This window comes from Pseudophryne corroboree, chromosome 5 (genome assembly GCF_028390025.1).
Source record: "Pseudophryne corroboree isolate aPseCor3 chromosome 5, aPseCor3.hap2, whole genome shotgun sequence".
NCBI lineage: Eukaryota > Metazoa > Chordata > Amphibia > Anura > Myobatrachidae > Pseudophryne > Pseudophryne corroboree.
The window spans coordinates 75,056,778-75,078,554 of record NC_086448.1 but is presented as its reverse complement, the minus strand read 5'-3'; the positions used below and the strand labels follow the sequence as shown (position 1 = coordinate 75,078,554).

The window sequence follows — 21,777 nt, the reverse complement described above, 5'->3', positions numbered from 1 at the left end:
CATAGGAGCAGATCCATGGGGTGGGGGTGTGCGGAGGGCCTCCACCAGTCCCCATACCAAGTTCAGCCCAGCACACAGAGCAGCCGCAGCGTGTGCTGGTTGCTGATGGCTTCAGGTGAGGAAGCGGGCCCAGGCTCCTGCCAGGCCCCTCCAGCATGCCAGAGGAATTAGGGCTTCCCCCGCTCCTCTCCTCTGTTCACACTGCTGTGAACCAATGCAGCTGCGGGAGACAGACGTTGCCCTAACAGGTTGATGCTGTATGCAGTTGCATATCTAGCATAATGGGCAGGTGGCCCTGACTGACACTCCGAGGTATCTACAGTACATACAGAAAGTGCCCCTGCAGCTCCCCATTATACGGCATCTCCTAAGCAAGGGCGGCTTTAAAAATAACCTTGTTAAAAGTACAGTATTGCTAACTTAAGACAAATGGAAAATCTCTACTGGACAAAAACATCATCAGGCGCTTGTGTATATTGTTACACAATGTCCACACCCACTTTGCTTTCGTCATTTGCAAAAGGCTTACGTGCATACTGTACTCCTCATTATCACAACACCTTTGGAAAAGAATGCAGTATAACACGGAACAGAGATAACCAAGCGCAGCTCTTTGGGAGAAATGCAAAGTAAGTTATTAATTATCATAATGCTTTAAATATTAGCAAGTTATTTCTTACAGTACATTGCTTATTTTCATTTAACAAATGAGTTATGTAACAAACAATAGCAGAAACCATTTCATACACATTTTCTTTTTATATAGTTAATTCAATAAGTACAGTATATAGAGAAATATGGATTCATCATTTTAAAGTCTCTTTGGTAGATTTAATAAGTCACAGTTTGTCAGAACCACCGATGATTGTCAGCTTTGACAAACTGTGAGTTAATCTGTCCCTCTGTACTAACCCAAACAAAATGCTGAAAACCTTTAGAGATATAAGAAACTAGTAAAAAATATAAAAGGCAGATAGCAGAATAATCAAGTTGGATCTCAGCTTTGTGCAATTCCACGTCAGCATTGTGCTTACAGTATGCACGGTCATAAACAGCCCTTAGGAGCTCACAAACAATATGGGGGAGTTGTACTAAGCCTTGGAGAGAGGTAAAGTACCCAACTGCCATGTTTCAGGCTGTGAAATGTTTAGGAGCTGATTGGTTGGTACTTTATCTCCCTCCACTTTCACACTCTCCAAGGCTTAGTACATCTCCCCCTATGTCATTTAGACAAAAGGGCAAATGGATGAAAACTCTCACGAGAAAAAAAATGAAGTTAAAATGACAGGAAACAATGGGAGATGATATAAAAAATTTATTTAAGCAGAGAATGAAAAGAAATTGCCGAGCTTCACGTTTTTCTAATATTTTTTAGGATATTTTTTTATTTATCGCAATATTTTTAGCACAGGTGTGGAACAAAAAATATATGTGACAATAGGCATTGCAGTATAACAAAGGTTGGTGATCACTGATGTAGCATTATACCTTGTTCTCTTTCAAGTTACATAGAGACAAAACTACTGTATTAACACAGACAGTAAGCAAACATGTCAGTGAAATGAGAACAAAGTCTACAGTGTGTACCTTTGTCACTGGTTAACTATTCCACTTCCAATATGCCCCATTTCATGAGGGCAGGGCCGGTGCTATACCGAATAAAGCCCCATGGACACGGACACACACACACACACACACACACACACACACACACACACACACACACACACACACACACACACACACACACACACACACACACACACACACACACACACACACACACACACACACACACACACACACACACACACACACACCTCCCAACATGACCCTCACCAGGAGGGATAGAATGCTCTGCTCCTGGACTTCCTGCTTAATTTATGATTGCCCTCACCTGTGCTGAACACTTTCTTATCCATTAACCCAGGCATGTCCAAACTGCGGCCCTCCAGCTGTTGTGAAACTACATATCCCAGCATGCCCTGACACAGTTTTGCTATCAGAGAATGCTAAAGCTGTGTCAGGGCATGCTGGGATGTGTAGTTTCTCAACAGCCGGAGGGCCGCAGTTTGGACATGCCTGCATTAACCTGTTCAATACAGGTGATGGCAATCACAAATTAAGAGAGAAGTCCAGAAGCAGAGCATTTTGTCCCTCCTGGAGAGGGTCAGGTTGGGAGGAATGCACACATACAAACACACACAAACACACACACACACACACATCCACACCCATAGCCTCACACACACTGCCCCATAACCTCACACGTTGCCTCCATAGCCACTCACACTGGGGATAATTCAGATGTGATTGCTAGGCAGCGATTTTTGCTGTCCTGCGATCAGATAGTCGCTGCCTATTGGGGGAGTATATTTTCGCTGTGCAAGTGTGCGATCGCATGTGTAGCAGAGCTGTACAAACTGATTTTGTGCAGTCTCTGTGCAGCCCAGGACTTACTCAGCCACTGCGATCACATCAGCAAGTTCGGGACCGGAATTGACGTCAGATACTTGGACACGCCTGCGTTATTCCAGACACTCCCTGAAAATGGTCAGTTGCCACCCACAAACGCCCTCCTCCTGTCTATCTACTTGCGAACGCCCGTGCGAATGGATCCTTCGCACTATCCCGTTGCAGGGCGCCGATCCTCGTTGCAGCGGTGCGACGCGCCAGCGCAATGTGGTTCTGACGCATGCGCAGTTCAGATCTGAATGCCCGCTGTGCGAAAACGCACAGCAGCGATCAGATCTGAATGACCCCACTGCCCCATAGCCTGTACATAGTGTATCAAATGTAGAGAGATGCAGCGGACACTTTTCGGGTTTTGTGTTTTCGTTTTGGATCTGGATCTCCGCTCGTGTTTTGGATCTGGATTTGTTTTGCTAAAACCACACTTTTGGGGTTTGGTTTTGGATCTGGATGTTTTTTGGAAAAAAAATAAAAACAGCTAAAATCACAGAATTTGGGGTAATTTTGATCCTACGGTATTATTAACCTCAATTACATTCATTTCCACTCATTTCCAGTCTATTCTGAACATCTCACACTTCACAATATTGTGTTTAGGCCAAAAGGTTGCACCAAGGTACCTGGATGACTAAGCTAAGCGACACAAGTGGGCGGCACAAACACCTGGCACATGTAGGAAAATAGGCCCCAAAGAGCACCTAATGCAAAAAAAAAAAAAAAGAGGCGCAAGATGGAATTGTCTCCCACCCGGGCCCTCCCACCCTTATGTTGTTTAAACAGGACATGCACAGTTTAATAAACCCATCATTTCAGCGACAGGTGGTCCCCCTGGAAAAAGCTCGCCAAGTTCTCCGTTATCAAAGCATACCACCTCCTTCTTTGATGACTTTTCACATTATGAGAAGAGGCAAGAGGAAAAGGACAGTGTCAATTATTATTATTTTTTATTTATAAACAGTTTCTTATATAGTGCAGCAAATTCCGTTGCACTTTACAATTGGAAATAACAATGATATAACAAAACTGGGTAATAACAAACAGGTATAGAGGTAGGAAGGCACTGCTTGCAAGCTCGCAAGCCCTACCACGTACAAAAAGACTCTTCTCGAGTTTCCAAACCTTCAAGCGTTCCCTGAAAACTCACCTCTTCAGGCAAGCGTATCAAATTCCAGAATCGCCCACATAACTTTCCTAAACCTTCCTATCAAATTGCATCCACTCTGCACAGTCCACACATTTCCTCACATGTCTTCTCATCCTTTCTCTCGACCCCGGTTCATCATTGCTGTATGACCATATCATATAGCCCACCAAGAACCTTTGCAATCTGGTGGACAACTATGCAATAGATAGCACCTATCCTTGTGTATCCATGCCTATTTCCCCATAGATTATAGGGATGAAATATGTTTGTTTGGCAATGTCCCGGGCATTTCTATAAGAGTGGTAGACAGTCTATGTGAGGAAGTCACTTGAAATAAGAGATTTACGTCACTGACGTTCAAGTTTACGTGTGAGTTTTTGTAGTTGTCTTGTTAATTTAGAGTGCCATGGTTGACATCTAGGCCTACGTGGAGTGTGATGGGTAGCTGGAGCCACTTCATCAAGGGCTAGTTCTAGAGTCTCGTTAAGGTGTGATACAGCCATCTCAGGAGAGGTGAATACAGAAATAGATGAAAGCAGTTGGAGTGAGGTGGAAAGTTCTTGAAGATTAATTGTGTTAATATTTCTGCAGGTTTGAGGAGGATTGGAGGACTTGAGCAACACAGAGTTTGAATTAATGGAGGAGAGCATGCAGGTGATAAGGTTGTGATCTGAGAGGGGGAAAGGAGTGTTAGTGAGTTCAGAAATGGAGCATAGTCTGGTGAATACTAGATCAAGGCAGTGGCCCTCCCGATGAGTAAAGGAGTCAGTCCATTGGGAGAGGCCGAGAGAGGAGGTTAGAGAGAGTAGTTTGGAGGCGTGAGCAGCAGATTTTGGACAATCAATAGCAATATTGATGATGTCAGAGGATAGGAAGTGAGGGAGCCAGGCAGAAAAATCTTCCAGAAATTGTTTGAGATGCCCAGGTGGGTGATAGATAGCTGCAACACGCAGAGAGAAGGAGAGTAAACCCTGAAGGAATGTACTTCAAATGATGTAAATGTGAGTGATGGAAGCTGTGGTAGAACAGTGTATGTGAAAGATTGGGAAAGTAATAGTCCAACTCCTCCTCCTTTATGGTTATCAGACCTGGAGGTGTGTGTAAAGTGGAGACCACCATGTGCCAGTTCTGCAGGGGAGGCTGTGTCTGATTGTTTCTGTTATAGCCAGCAGATTGAAGTTGTTAGATATGAAGAGGTCATGGGTGGATGTTACAAACAGAGTGTGCATTCCATAAGACACATTTTTGTGATCTGGAGGGTGATGGACGACATGTGATGTTTATTAGGTTAGCTGGATTTCTATGTTGCTGGGAATCAGGTGAATGTGAGTGATGCAAGTGGTTGGGTCCTGGATTTGGTGAAGAGATAGATAAATGTGGGTGTCAGAGGTTTGTGAAAGTTTTTTATGGTGAGAGGTTGTAGATGTTATTGTCAATGAGTATAGGGAAGTAAAAAGCGCATGAGTGTTAGTAAGAGGGTAGTGAATAATTGAGGTGGCAACACGTACAGAGGGGTGAGTTGCTGGGAGACTGAATGATGTAATGGCCTTTATGAATACTCCATGAAGAGCAATGCAGAAAATCAATTTGTGGTATATAAACCAGAGTTATCTAGGCTGAGAGTGTAAGGTTTCACTTGTTAGAGTTAAAAGTGCGGGTGCCTATTTACTGGTGTTGTTCTGCTGTATGTTAACTGAGCATGACAGAGCCAAATGATAAACAGGTATGTATAGTCACATGCAAATCACAATGTAACTGGTTTTATACAAAATTGGTTGCATTCTGTTCTTAAAGGTCATGAGGATTATAGTTGGAAAGATATATACATACGCTTAAATGCACAGATGGTTTTGACAGAGGATGAAAGGAAGGGTGGCTGTTTTGTTGCAACATTGGTTGGATGTTTACATCTGTTTTCGTCCTGCTTAAGTCCTGGGTAAGTCTATATTATAATATTTTCTTAACCCTTTTAAACAACCCTTCTAATACAACCCTGTTTAGCCAGGCTGTTCAGCCTAGCATCTTTCCTTATGAATGGTAACAAGGGTGTAGCTACCATAGGTGCAGGGAGTGCAGCTGCTATGGGCCCCAGAGCTGAGAGGGGCCCATCTTCCCTACCAAAGTTACATGTGTTATATACATTTTTCACCATTTTATGATACATAGGTGCCCTTACAAACTTTTGCCTTGGGATATGCAATATATGTTCATATACCCTGGACCTGCTCATTGTAATGCGGTATAAAATGACCTAGAGGGCATTCTAATGTTACATAATATAAACTGGGGCATTATAATGCACCAAATATAAAGTGGAGGCCCTATAGTGTGTCATAATATGAACTGGGGGCACTGTAATATGACACAATATTAACTGGGGACACTGTATGTTATAATGTAAATTGGGGGTACTATGTTCCATAATGTGTACTTTCAGCCCTACAATGTGACATAACATGAACTAGGGCACTACTGTGGTTCAGAAAATGAACTAGAGCACTACTACGGGGCATAACATTAGCAATTGCTATGAAGAGGTGTCTCTCTAGGAGCACATGGACAGAGGCCCCATCAATATGTTGCTATGGGGCCTACAAAGTTGTGGCTACTCCCCTGAATGGTAAGTAACCATGTGTGTCTGATAATTGAAGCCCTGTTTATATAGATTTTCTGCCATTTTTATGGGGCCTGGGAGGCTGAGTCTTTTCTTATTTTTGTATTCGTTTTAGGCATTGTTTAATGATTGTGCATAACGAACTAAATGATATCGTACTGCCTTTCTTGAAAAAGATCCTGTGGAAGGATCGAAACGTCGATTATATGAGGCTACAATAAAGAACAATTGACATTCACTGAAGAATTTGTGTACTTGTGAGAGTGCGCCCGCCACCTTCGTGGACACCAATATATTCAGCGGACTTCGTTCTGTTGGGATAGCACCCACCCCGGAATAATTGATGCGAGTACAGGACTTTTTGTCGTATATTACATTACTGGAGATTTTTCTCTGGCTTCCTGATACCCATCTGTGCCTATTTGGATACATGTGAGAATTGACTATATTTGGGCTATGTTTTGTTTTTTTGTTGTATATGTTGTATGTTACACTGTAGTTTTTAGTTGTGACGGTGAAACTTTCGAGCTTGCAAAATTTATAGTAATATCCATTAATTGATTGAATATCCTACTATGACGCAAGAGGGAGCATATTTGTTGGACGATGGGTTATTGTCCTTGGCAGAACAGGGAACAATCTCATTTACTGATGAAGAGGTTGAAAAACTACTCTTTGAAAAGATAGATTTTGAGTCTCTGCCTGCAGATACACCAGTCGATGTTTTCTATAAGCTTATTAAACAACGTCAAAAAGAAGTTGACCTAAAGTTACATGGTCAATTCCTTTCAGAGTATCATCGACGACGGCAGATTCCCAGAGGATTCCGCATCACCAATACACCTACACTAGGCAGGAGCAATCCTAAATTCTGTAGTCGGTGGTGCGGAATCCTCAATAAATGTTCTTTTGACCTCATGGCCTTAGTTATTGAGGAGGTCGGTCTCGAGTTAAAGAGCATTAAGATTGAGATTGAAGCTGCCAATACCACAGCAATACCACTCCTGATGGAGGATAAATCTCAAAAATGGATTGACAAGCTGCAAACACAGATCGACACTTATCACCGAGAGCTTATCTCTTTTAAACGTAAAAAATTAGCCGTTGTCACCAGTGATTATAAAAACCATATGGTGTACAGATGGCTATTAGGCAATACCCAAAATCCCAATAACCAGACAGGTAGGTTTCCTAGGAGAAGACGAGCCCCCAGGTACCCACGGGAGCTCGCCTCCTCCATTTCAACATCCGATACTGACCCTAACGAGGGCACTCAACAGAGACGTTTTTTAGATCAGGGTCCCGATTCCACAATAACGGCAGGAAACAAAAAAAGCAGTGTAGACCACATCCAAGACGAAGCTGGCACTCGAAGAAGAGGGAGACCAAAAAAGACGTGAATGTCGTCTTTAATCTATCTAGTATTCAACTAGATGAGGCTGATTTGTCACTCTTAGCACATGGCCTGTCTTTTGTTCCTACTTGCCATCATAACAGCTTTGAGAGCAATATTGACCAATTTAAATTTGGTCGGCAACTAAGATTAAAAGAATTTTTTTCTGACAAAACGAGCAAAAATACACCATCACCTTTTAAAAAAAGCTCAACATTTGATCCACCAACACAGAATGCCAGTCTTAAAACATTCTTGAGGGTGGTCCAGAGGGACACCAGTAATTTCTCTCCACCTAGACACTTTGATAATTTATCACAGTCTGAAAGGAAATCTTTGACTAAGTTGAGAGCAGATCCCAACATTGTTATACGCCCTGCCGATAAGGGCGGGGCGGTGGTTGTTCAAGACTGGCAAGATTATGATCGAGAGATCATGCGCCAGTTAGCCGATTGTGAGACTTATAAACAAGTTGATTCAAACCCCGTACCAGGCATTAAGCGTACCATAGACGAGTGTCTTAGAAGAGGGAGAAATAATGGATGGTTTGATGATGAATTATTTTCTTACTTATCGGTCGAGCATCCCCGGTGTCCGATCTTATATACTTTACCGAAGGTTCATAAAACTCTGGTGCAACCCCCTGGACGACCTATCATAGCGGCAGAAGGCTCTTTGTTACAACCGTTGGCCAAATTTGTTGATAGTATTCTTCAGCCAATTGTGGTCGAAAGCATGAGCTATATAAAAGACATAGGTGACTTTCTTCAACAATTAAAAAATGTTGATTGCAAGCACACATCGTGTTTTTTGGCTACAATGGATGTGAATTCATTATATACAGTCATTCCACACGATGGTGGACTGGAAACAGTTCGAGCTGCGCTGGCGTCTCATCCCACATGTACAGTACCAACAGAATGTATCATTGAATTAACTGAATTGGTTTTACGATCTAATCATTTTATGTATAAAGACATGTACTTTATACAACTAGCGGGTACAGCGATGGGGTCGAATCTGGCCCCATCGTATGCCAATTTGTATATGACGGACTACGAAACAACCCAGATTTTTCCACAGTATGGTCATCAAATTCTATTTTATCGTCGATTTATCGATGATGTTTTTTTACTTTGGCTCGACACTGAGTCAGCTTTTCACACCATGGTTAATAACCTTAATCAGTTGGATTGTCCTATAAAGTTTACTTCGAGCATTTCTTGTTCAGAAATTAATTTTTTAGACGTTCACATCAGTAAGGTTGGGGATGCTTTCGTCACCTCTGTTTATAGAAAACCTACCGACAGAAATTTGACGCTTCATGCCACTAGTCATCACCCTCCTGCATTAAAGGAGAATTTGCCAGTGTCCCAATTCTTAAGAGTATTAAGAATAAATTCAGACAGAACCAACACTGAAATCCAACTTGAAGAGGTTAAAGCACGTTTCCTGGAACGTGGGTATACCCATAAGACACTTTCCCACTGTTTATCCAGAGCTCGTGATATATCCACAGGGACACAGCCTAGGAATAAGGACAGACTAGACAATCGTTTAGTCTTTGCGACACGTTATGATAACCACTCAGGGCATCTTAACAAGGTACTTAAGAAACATTGGCCAATTGTAAGCACCGATCCAGCATTACCATTTACACGTATGGACCCCCCAATGTTGGCTTACCGCAGAGGTCCCAACCTTAAGCAAATGCTCATGAGACCTGTATTATATCCTAATGCACCTATGTCCACCATTCAGGTGTTGCAGCAAAAACCAGGCTGTTTCTCCTGTGGAAGTTGTACAACGTGTCGCTCGATGATGGTGGGGCCAACATTCTCCCACCCCCATACAGGTTCCACCATTAAACTTAGATATCATTTACACTGCAGATTAGATTTTGTCATCTACATTCTAAAATGCCCGTGTGGATTGTTTTATGTCGGGTTAACTACCCGTAACTTCAGGGATCGAATGGCGAATCACCGCTCGTCTATACATGTTGCATTGAATAGTGGTAAATCAGATAAGCCGGTGGCTCGCCATTTCATTGAAGCTCGTCATCAGGTCGCTAGTCTAAAATGTAAAATCATCGATTGGGTGCCCCCGATGGTTACTGGTGGAGACCGAACCAAGAGGTTGAGACAAAGGGAGTGCTTTTGGATCAGCCACTTGGATACGGTGTCCCCAAGAGGACTAAATGAATGTAACCCCTATGGGGTGTTCTTGTAGGGATTTATGAATATTTCAGCTTTGTTGTTTATGTGTGTATTGTTTTTGTGTATTTTGATTGTGTTTATTAGCCCATCTTCTCAGGTCCCTGATGGCAAGAATTTAAATAATTTAAATAATTGAAACTATACAAAAGGTAATTATTATATCAGAGCACCCATTAGAGACACTAAGCCCCCTTTAGGTCATTCGGGTTGATCATGTTGTTTAGTTTTTTTATATATTATTCTAATGGAGTATGATAGCGTTTTCCCCTTTTTTTCAAATGTCCCTATGGAAATGAGCAGGTGGGGCTGATATAAGGTCCTCAGGTGATGTAGATGAGCCTGAGCAGAAAAGCGGCCCCCAGCTGATTGGACCAGTGCGTGTCCGCTGCTACAGCCTAACTACGTGAGATGAGCCGCGTCCACTTCCGGTGTTTGGAACGCATAGCGTCCCACTTCCGGTTGGTGGAACGCAAGACGCAACGGAGAATGAGCTTACAAAAGGCTCTAGCGCCCTTTGATTGTAGCGTCTGCATTTCAATTTACGAATGAACAGTTAGCGCCGGGAGCCAGTATGTACTGTGAGCATATATTAGATTGAGGCGTTTTGGCCTTGGGGACACACTTCCGGTCCGAGGGTGTATATATACTTCCGGGGCATGGTTGTTCTAAGCATGCTTCCTGGGAACACATGGCTGGCTCTGACATATGGTAAGCGCTTTTCTTGCGTGGTTAGTGTTTAGTTGTGAGGTTTGTACATTCTGAATTGTAAATATCGTCCCAATAGGTTGGGTCGATCAGCCGTATGGAACATCAGTGAACTCAGGACACATTTTACTAAGATTGTGATCCCTATAGGTAAAAGTCAGTTTGAACCGTATGTTTCTTTTATGAAACCATGGAGTCTTTCGGTTGTCTAACAGTCTCACATTATGCATCTAGTTTCCATAGGACCATACATGTTGCTGGTAGTCTTTTGGATCCGGATACTGCCACTTTTAAGCTTTTGAGTAAGTGATATTTTGCTATCTAGACTCTTTAACTACACCTTTCACATGAGTGGGTTAAATGGTCGAATCGGGCACGCACTAGTGGATTGGTATAATCTGTTAAAGGGACTGAGGTGGTTTCTCTGAGATCTTTGGTGATAAGTGTCACTTTGGTTCATGGTGTTTAATAATTAAAAATTTTACAAATTTCATATTAGAGTAACTATGTGAATGGGGTATTAAAGCCCTGTTTATATAGATTTTCTGCCATTTTTATGGGGCCTGGGAGGCTGAGTCTTTTCTTATTTTTGTATTCGTTTTAGGCATTGTTTAATGATTGTGCATAACGAACTAAATGATATCGTACTGCCTTTCTTGAAAAAGATCCTGTGGAAGGATCGAAACGTCGATTATATGAGGCTACAATAAAGAACAATTGACATTCACTGAAGAATTTGTGTACTTGTGAGAGTGCGCCCGCCACCTTCGTGGACACCAATATATTCAGCGGACTTCGTTCTGTTGGGATAGCACCCACCCCGGAATAATTGATGCGAGTACAGGACTTTTTGTCGTATATTACATTACTGGAGATTTTTCTCTGGCTTCCTGATACCCATCTGTGCCTATTTGGATACATGTGAGAATTGACTATATTTGGGCTATGTTTTGTTTTTTTGTTGTATATGTTGTATGTTACACTGTAGTTTTTAGTTGTGACGGTGAAACTTTCGAGCTTGCAAAATTTATAGTAATATCCATTAATTGATTGAATATCCTACTATGACGCAAGAGGGAGCATATTTGTTGGACGATGGGTTATTGTCCTTGGCAGAACAGGGAACAATCTCATTTACTGATGAAGAGGTTGAAAAACTACTCTTTGAAAAGATAGATTTTGAGTCTCTGCCTGCAGATACACCAGTCGATGTTTTCTATAAGCTTATTAAACAACGTCAAAAAGAAGTTGACCTAAAGTTACATGGTCAATTCCTTTCAGAGTATCATCGACGACAGCAGATTCCCAGAGGATTCCGCATCACCAATACACCTACACTAGGCAGGAGCAATCCTAAATTCTGTAGTCGGTGGTGCGGAATCCTCAATAAATGTTCTTTTGACCTCATGGCCTTAGTTATTGAGGAGGTCGGTCTCGAGTTAAAGAGCATTAAGATTGAGATTGAAGCTGCCAATACCACAGCAATACCACTCCTGATGGAGGATCAATCTCAAAAATGGATTGACAAGCTGCAAACACAGATCGACACTTATCACCGAGAGCTTATCTCTTTTAAACGTAAAAAATTAGCCGTTGTCACCAGTGATTATAAAAACCATATGGTGAACAGATGGCTATTAGGCAATACCCAAAATCCCAATAACCAGACAGGTAGGTTTCCTAGGAGAAGACGAGCCCCCAGGTACCCACGGGAGCTCGCCTCCTCCATTTCAACATCCGATACTGACCCTAACGAGGGCACTCAACAGAGACGTTTTTTAGATCAGGGTCCCGATTCCACAATAACGGCAGGAAACAAAAAAAGCAGTGTAGACCACATCCAAGACGAAGCTGGCACTCGAAGAAGAGGGAGACCAAAAAAGACGTGAATGTCGTCTTTAATCTATCTAGTATTCAACTAGATGAGGCTGATTTGTCACTCTTAGCACATGGCCTGTCTTTTGTTCCTACTTGCCATCATAACAGCTTTGAGAGCAATATTGACCAATTTAAATTTGGTCGGCAACTAAGATTAAAAGAATTTTTTTCTGACAAAACGAGCAAAAATACACCATCACCTTTTAAAAAAAGCTCAACATTTGATCCACCAACACAGAATGCCAGTCTTAAAACATTCTTGAGGGTGGTCCAGAGGGACACCAGTAATTTCTCTCCACCTAGACACTTTGATAATTTATCACAGTCTGAAAGGAAATCTTTGACTAAGTTGAGAGCAGATCCCAACATTGTTATACGCCCTGCCGATAAGGGCGGGGCGGTGGTTGTTCAAGACTGGCAGGATTATGATCAAGAGATCATGCGCCAGTTAGCCGATTGTGAGACTTATAAACAAGTTGATTCAAACCCCGTACCAGGCATTAAGCGTACCATAGACGAGTGTCTTAGAAGAGGGAAAAATAATGGATGGTTTGATGATGAATTATTTTCTTACTTATCGGTCGAGCATCCCCGGTGTCCGATCTTATATACTTTACCGAAGGTTCATAAAACTCTGGTGCAACCCCCTGGACGACCTATCATAGCGGCAGAAGGCTCTTTGTTACAACCGTTGGCCAAATTTGTTGATAGTATTCTTCAGCCAATTGTGGTCGAAAGCATGAGCTATATAAAAGACACAGGTGACTTTCTTCAACAATTAAAAAATGTTGATTGCAAGCACACATCGTGTTTTTTGGCTACAATGGATGTTAATTCATTATATACAGTCATTCCACACGATGGTGGACTGGAAACAGTTCGAGCTGCGCTGGCGTCTCATCCCACATGTACAGTACCAACAGAATGTATCATTGAATTAACTGAATTGGTTTTACGATCTAATCATTTTATGTATAAAGACATGTACTTTATACAACTAGCGGGTACAGCGATGGGGTCGAATCTGGCCCCATCGTATGCCAATTTGTATATGACGGACTACGAAACAACCCAGATTTTTCCACAGTATGGTCATCAAATTCTATTTTATCGTCGATTTATCGATGATGTTTTTTTACTTTGGCTCGACACTGAGTCAGCTTTTCACACCATGGTTAATAACCTTAATCAGTTGGATTGTCCTGTAAAGTTTACTTCGAGCATTTCTTGTTCAGAAATTAATTTTTTAGACGTTCACATCAGTAAGGTTGGGGATGCTTTCGTCACCTCTGTTTATAGAAAACCTACCGACAGAAATTTGACGCTTCATGCCACTAGTCATCACCCTCCTGCATTAAAGGAGAATTTGCCAGTGTCCCAATTCTTAAGAGTATTAAGAATAAATTCAGACAGAACCAACACTGAAATCCAACTTGAAGAGGTTAAAGCACGTTTCCTGGAACGTGGGTATACCCATAAGACACTTTCCCACTGTTTATCCAGAGCTCGTGATATATCCACAGGGACACAGCCTAGGAATAAGGACAGACTAGACAATCGTTTAGTCTTTGCGACACGTTATGATAACCACTCAGGGCATCTTAACAAGGTACTTAAGAAACATTGGCCAATTGTAAGCACCGATCCAGCATTACCATTTACACGTATGGACCCCCCAATGTTGGCTTACCGCAGAGGTCCCAACCTTAAGCAAATGCTCATGAGACCTGTATTATATCCTAATGCACCTATGTCCACCATTCAGGTGTTGCAGCAAAAACCAGGCTGTTTCTCCTGTGGAAGTTGTACAACGTGTCGCTCGATGATGGTGGGGCCAACATTCTCCCACCCCCATACAGGTTCCACCATTAAACTTAGATATCATTTACACTGCAGATTAGATTTTGTCATCTACATTCTAAAATGCCCGTGTGGATTGTTTTATGTCGGGTTAACTACCCGTAACTTCAGGGATCGAATGGCGAATCACCGCTCGTCTATACATGTTGCATTGAATAGTGGTAAATCAGATAAGCCGGTGGCTCGCCATTTCATTGAAGCTCGTCATCAGGTCGCTAGTCTAAAATGTAAAATCATCGATTGGGTGCCCCCGATGGTTACTGGTGGAGACCGAACCAAGAGGTTGAGACAAAGGGAGTGCTTTTGGATCAGCCACTTGGATACGGTGTCCCCAAGAGGACTAAATGAATGTAACCCCTATGGGGTGTTCTTGTAGGGATTTATGAATATTTCAGCTTTGTTGTTTATGTGTGTATTGTTTTTGTGTATTTTGATTGTGTTTATTAGCCCATCTTCTCAGGTCCCTGATGGCAAGAATTTAAATAATTTAAATAATTGAAACTATACAAAAGGTAATTATTATATCAGAGCACCCATTAGAGACACTAAGCCCCCTTTAGGTCATTCGGGTTGATCATGTTGTTTAGTTTTTTTATATATTATTCTAATGGAGTATGATAGCGTTTTCCCCTTTTTTTCAAATGTCCCTATGGAAATGAGCAGGTGGGGCTGATATAAGGTCCTCAGGTGATGTAGATGAGCCTGAGCAGAAAAGCGGCCCCCAGCTGATTGGACCAGTGCGTGTCCGCTGCTACAGCCTAACTACGTGAGATGAGCCGCGTCCACTTCCGGTGTTTGGAACGCATAGCGTCCCACTTCCGGTTGGTGGAACGCAAGACGCGACGGAGAATGAGCTTACAAAAGGCTCTAGCGCCCTTTGATTGTAGCGTCTGCATTTCAAATTACGAATGAACGGTTAGCGCCGGGAGCCAGTATGTACTGTGAGCATATATTAGATTTAGGCGTTTTGGCCTTGGGGACACACTTCCGGTCCGAGGGTGTATATATACTTCCGGGGCATGGTTGTTCTAAGCATGCTTCCTGGGAACACATGGCTGGCTCTGACATATGGTAAGCGCTTTTCTTGCGTGGTTAGTGTTTAGTTGTGAGGTTTGTACATTCTGAATTGTAAATATCGTCCCAATAGGTTGGGTCGATCAGCCGTATGGAACATCAGTGAACTCAGGACACATTTTACTAAGATTGTGATCCCTATAGGTAAAAGTCAGTTTGAACCGTATGTTTCTTTTATGAAACCATGGAGTCTTTCGGTTGTCTAACAGTCTCACATTATGCATCTAGTTTCCATAGGACCATACATGTTGCTGGTAGTCTTTTGGATCCGGATACTGCCACTTTTAAGCTTTTGAGTAAGTGATATTTTGCTATCTAGACTCTTTAACTACACCTTTCACATGAGTGGGTTAAATGGTCGAATCGGGCACGCACTAGTGGATTGGTATAATCTGTTAAAGGGACTGAGGTGGTTTCTCTGAGATCTTTGGTGATAAGTGTCACTTTGGTTCATGGTGTTTAATAATTAAAAATTTTACAAATTTCATATTAGAGTAACTATGTGAATGGGGTATTGAAGCCCTGTTTATATAGATTTTCTGCCATTTTTATGGGGCCTGGGAGGCTGAGTCTTTTCTTATTTTTGTATTCGTTTTAGGCATTGTTTAATGATTGTGCATAACGAACTAAATGATATCGTACTGCCTTTCTTGAAAAAGATCCTGTGGAAGGATCGAAACGTTGATTATATGAGGCTACAATAAAGAACAATTGACATTCACTGAAGAATTTGTGTACTTGTGAGAGTGCGCCCGCCACCTTCGTGGACACCAATATATTCAGCGGACTTCGTTCTGTTGGGATAGCACCCACCCCGGAATAATTGATGCGAGTACAGGACTTTTTGTCGTGTATATATATATATATATATATATATATATATATATATATATATACACATACAGGAGTATCGAGGCGGCACTCGCCGGGCTTTTTATAGAAAATGAAAGACACTGTACTGACCACCATACAGTACTAACCTTTCGTATCTTTAATCCTTCATCAGAGTACTGTTTATTCAATTTCTTGTGGAAGGCACTGTGGCCACTGTATACAGTATTGTGAGTGACGTCAGTGTTCGCAAATACGCGCTATAGGGATCATGACTTGGGAAGATGCCAGCGGTAGGTGGCGGGACAGCAGGTGACTGGGGTCACTGGCGCACGCAGGGGAAGTGGGATGTGTGTGCCAGGCCGATCTATGCTGCTGCCGCGCCGATGGTTTATTTCTTCAGATGCAGCCGCAGTGCTGCACTCGGGGCTTCAGTCAGGGATGGCGGCATGGGGTAGCCATGGAGGATTCAAGAAGCTGCTGCAGTGAAAACTGTAGCTCCTTACAGCGCAGCAGCTGACTGACTGCACTCCTCACCTCAGCTCTGCTCCGGACACATGGTGAGAGTGCGGGGCCAGTGAGTGAAGTTGGTGGTGGCTATGCTTGCTGTGGGTGGTTACCGCGGCATCTGGGGGGGGGGGGGGGTGGCGACTGGGGGTCTGAGGTGGTGGCTGCAATGTGTAAGTGCTCTACCTGACGCAAATTGTATAACGTGCTCTACCTAGTGCAATCTGTATAATGTGCTTTACCTGGTGCAGTGTATATAATGTGCTTTACCTGGTGCAATGTGTATAATGTGCTCTGCCTGGCGCAATGTGTATAATGTGCTCTGCCTGGCGCAATGTGTGTAATGTGCTCTACCTTGTGCAATGTGTATGATGTGCTCTGCCTGGCGCAATGTGTATAATGTACTCTGCCTGGCGCAATGTGTATAATGTGCTCTACCTTGTGCAATGTGTATGATGTGCTCTGCCTGGCGCAATGTGTATAATGTGCTCTACCTTGTGCAATGTGTATGATGTGCTCTGCCTGGCGCAATGTGTATAATGTACTCTGCCTGGTGCAATGAGTATAATGTACTCTGCCTGGTGCAATGTGTATAAGTGCTCTACCTGGCGCAATGTGTATAATGTACTCTGCCTGGTGCAATGAGTATAATGTGCTCTACCTTGTGCAATGTGTATGATGTGCTCTGCCTGGCGCAACGTGTATAATGTGCTCTACCTTGTGCAATGTGTATAATGTGCTCTGCCTGGCGCAACGTGTATAATGTGCTCTACCTTGTGCAATGTGTATGATGTGCTCTGCCTGGCGCAATGTGTATAATGTACTCTGCCTGGTGCAATGTGTATAAGTGCTCTACCTGGCGCAATGTGTAGAACGTGCTCTATCTGGCACAATATGTATAACGTGCTCTACCTGGCGCAGTGTGTATAGGAGGTTCTACCTGGTACAATGTGTATAAGCGGCACTACTGTGTGGTGTAATGTGAATTGGCAATATTATGTGGCCACGCCCCTTCCCCATGAAGCCATGCCTCAAATTTTTGGCTGCGCGCCTTAGCCGCGCACTGTCCCTACTGTGCAGTATGGGAGGGGGAGCACCAATTCACTTTGTGCCGAAGGGCGCCAAAATGTCTAGTTACAGCTCTGGTGCAGAGTGTCCTGTTTGGTACACAGCCCAGCAGCGTTTCCAGCCCCCTCCTCCACCTTGCAACACTTTTGTAGTGTCCAAATCAAGTCTGTGTTTGAATATTTGAATAATTAATAAGATTAATAAGAACCTTCATTACGATGGGACCCAGAAAAGTGCAGGTTGGACCCCAATTTTTAAAAGTGAGGGGTCTCTGGGACCCACTTCTTTTTCGTCTCAGCGTGATCACTGGACTTGCTTTATTGCGCACACACACACACACACATATATATATATATATATATATATATATATATATATACCTACACAGGGGGTTGGAGACACAGCAGCCACAGCCAGCGATGTGGTGCTGACATGATGGAGAGGGACCACCCGTCTTAAGTGCCCAAGCCCCCCCAAAGGTTTAATCCAGCTCTGGTCTAGCGGTTCTTGTGTACCCCAGGTAGCGCACACTATCTTTTGTGAGATTAATTATTGCAAGCGAGATAAGTGTTCATGAGGCCAAAGCAGTAGTAACCAGTGGCCAACTAATCCATGTCATCATCATGTTATATATTTAGGATCACTAATGGCATATAGGGCATTACCCCTACTGTCACAATCCAGGGATGTTTTATTGATTGCACCTCACTCTGAGAATTCTGTCCATTTTCGTATATATTCAGTATTGTGGGGCAGTCACTAAAATGATATCAATATTGTATGGCGGTGACAGTAATGCTCTCAGTTTTGTCTGGTGTTTACTTAACAGCTTTCTTTATTGTCTGGCAGTCACTAAAATGCTCTCCGTATTGTCTGGCGGTCACTAAAATGCTCTCCGTATTGTCTGGCGGTCACTAAAATGCTCTCCGTATTGTCTGGCGGTCACTAAAATGCGAGTGGCTGTGTGGAGGGTATTGGGGGAAGCGGGGGCGGTATTGTTTAGATTTGCCTAGGGTGTCTAAGAACCTTGCACCGGCCCTGGGTCTACGTAACAGGGTATCTAGTGCATTATTCAAGTCCTCCCTTGACAATGTTTTAAGTACCGAGCAGGTATAATGTTGCAACTGGAGAAAAGCCAATGGATAATCGTGTAGGAATGGAAATTTTTCCTGCGATTGAGTAAATGTGAGAGGTTTCCCTGTTCCTGTATCAACTATTTGTCCTATGTCCTGCAGACCCTCATCATGGAACATCGTAAAGGGGAACCCCGCCTCCCCACGCTGGAAGTCAGGGTTACCCAGAAATCGCAGAAACAAAGATTTGTGCCCCCCCAAGTTTTCAGATCGTCTCAAGGAGTGCCAAAGGCGATAGACCGACCACAGAAGGGGATTATCTTTCAGATCCTGATCACAGTCCGCCTCCATACAGTGAAGGAAGTTTGTCAAGTTTTTAGATTTTATGAATTGTGCCTCAAGGTGTGTATTTGCATATGTGTCTTTATCGTTTAACCAGTCTCTCAGGAATCTCAATAAAGATGCGTGATTATAAAGCAAAATGTTTGGGAAGTTAATTCCGCCATTAGATTTTGGTTGTTGTAGTTTGTGCATGGCAATACGAGGCTTCTTGCCTTTCCATATAAACTGCCGAAACAGTTTAGTTATGTGGGTCAGATCTGATCTACTGAGTAATACCGGGAGGGATTGTAAAATATATAATAACCGTGGAAATGTACACATTTTTATCAAGGCAGCTCTCCCTAGATACGACAGCATTAAATGGTTCCATCCATCAAGCTCTTTCGCAATAAGGGTTATTGCTGCCTTTACATTCAGCCTATATAAATCTGAGGGATATTTCGGACGTTTAATGCCCAGGTATGTTATGTAAGTGTTAGCCCAGTTTATAGGAATCTGTCTCCCCCATCCCGGGCGTTTTACCCCGTGTTTTAAATATAGCCCTAAGCCCTATAGACTTTGAAAGGTTAACCTGGAAACCTGAAATTTGTCCAAATTTATCTAATAAATCTAAAATATCCTGCAATGAATCTTTGGGGTTCCCAATATAAACTAAGACATCGTCAGCGAATGCAGACAGCTTTATCTCTTTTTCCCCAATTGGGATGCCCTGATAAATCATTGAGTTCTGTAGTACTCGGAAGAGGGGGTCTATGGATAAATTAAAGAGAAGGGGTGACAGGGGGCAGCCCTGCCTTGTACCTCTTTGCATAGAAATCCGAGGACCCCGTTTGCCGTTAATCAGCAAAGAGGTCGTCGGAGCAGTGTAGAGATACTTAATAATATTTATAAAATTCTCATTAAACCCTCTGTAGTGTAATACACTAAACAGATGATGCCATGACACTGTGTCAAAGGCCTTGTGTGTGTCCAGGCTTAAGAGCATGTGTTCCGCATTAGGGGTATTTCTGGACGCCACTGTCGCCGCTATGGCTGTACGGATGGCCTTGACTGATTGGCGGTCACGCACAAAACCATACTGGTGTTCTGTCAGTATATCCGGGAGAATTAGCTGCAATCTATTCTCTATGATTTTTGTGAAATTTTTGAAGTCAGAGTTTAAGAGGGAAATGGGCCTATATGAATCCGCTAACAGTGGATCTTTATCCGGTTTAAGGATAAGAGTAGTGTACGCCTGGGAGAACATCGGATATATGGGATGTTCCCGATAGAGTTTGTTATAAAGTTCTAATAATGTTGGCATGAGTTCTCGCTGTAATAATTTATAGTAAGTCCCAGTAAACCCATCAGGACCCGGTGACTTATTGGGTTGCAATGATGTTATAACTGCTCTAATTTCTTCTTCCGGAATGTCCCCATCTAATATTTCTTTCTGTTCCGAGCTAAGTGTGGGTAAATTCGCCTGAGACAGAAAATCCCTCTGTAAGTCACCCTGCGGGGAGATAGGATTATAGAGTTCAGTGTAAAATTCACTGAGGTGTGTCAAAATATCGGTGGTTTTAGTATAGGTTACATTCCGGGTGTTATCCCTTAGGGCCGCAATAAAGGAACGCTTCCTCCTTGCTTTGGACATTGTGGCCAGCAACTTCCCAGTTCTATTTCCCCATTTGTAGTAATGAAAATTAGTAAAATCTAAGCGTTGTTGTGCCTGGGCCGTTAAAAAAGCATCAAGTAATTTTTTATCACGCAAATATATTTCCAGAAGATTCTCAGAAGGATCAGTTTTGTAGGCATTAAAACTACTGGACATGGCTGCATACAATGCATGATACTGTTTGGAGCTGTCTTTCCTTTTTTTTGCTACGTATCCAATTATATGACCTCGCAGCACCGCCTTTGACGTCTCCCAGAACAGCACCGAGTTATCCCAATGCTCTATATTATCATCCACAAAATTATTCCAAGAGTGTAGTAGAAATTTCCTGAATTCATCTGTAGTGGACAGGTAATCTGGGAAACGCCAAAGGCAGTCCACACCCGCACGGGAGCCAGCATATATCTCCAATCGCACCGGTGCATGGTCCGAGATGATTATGTCATCTAAAACAGCGTTTTTGGTCTGATCCAGAAAGTGGTCTGCCAACAAAATGTAGTCTATCCTTGACAATGAACCATGCACCCTGGATAGATGGCTATAGGACCTGTCAGTCTGGTGTAATAGGCGCCATGGATCACTCAAATGTAGAATATCCCTCATTTCCCGTAAATGCTTCCAGCATGGGGAGGACGGCCTCACGGTGTGAGACGATTTATCTAATGCGGGATCGTCTACTGTATTGAAATCCCCACCCACCACTAGGGTGTAGTTAACCCTGCTAGCCAAGACCTGAGTGAGTCGGCGTAAAAATTCTCCAGTTGCCACATTGGGTGCGTATAGGTTTACTAGTGTAAATTTGTTACCCTCAATCAGTGTATCTAGTATTAAGTAGCGACCCTCAGGATCCGCTATAGAATGCAGGATTTCATATCTTAGTTGTTTGTGAAATACAATCGCCACCCCTCTGGATTTAGAAGAGTAAGAGGCTTGTACACACTCC

At 42.9% G+C, this 21,777-nt stretch overlaps 1 protein-coding gene across 1 annotated transcript in view; it reads left to right on the top strand.

The window, feature by feature from the left end:
• Positions 1-245: 245 nt before the first annotated feature.
• Positions 246-21,777, top strand: part of LOC134927220 (sterile alpha motif domain-containing protein 9-like) — a 65,802-nt gene continuing 44,270 nt past the window's right edge. Inside the window, 1 exon segment of the mRNA XM_063921386.1 lies at positions 246-629. Coding sequence (XP_063777456.1) covers positions 430-629 — 200 coding nt within the window. The 5' untranslated portion in view covers positions 246-429.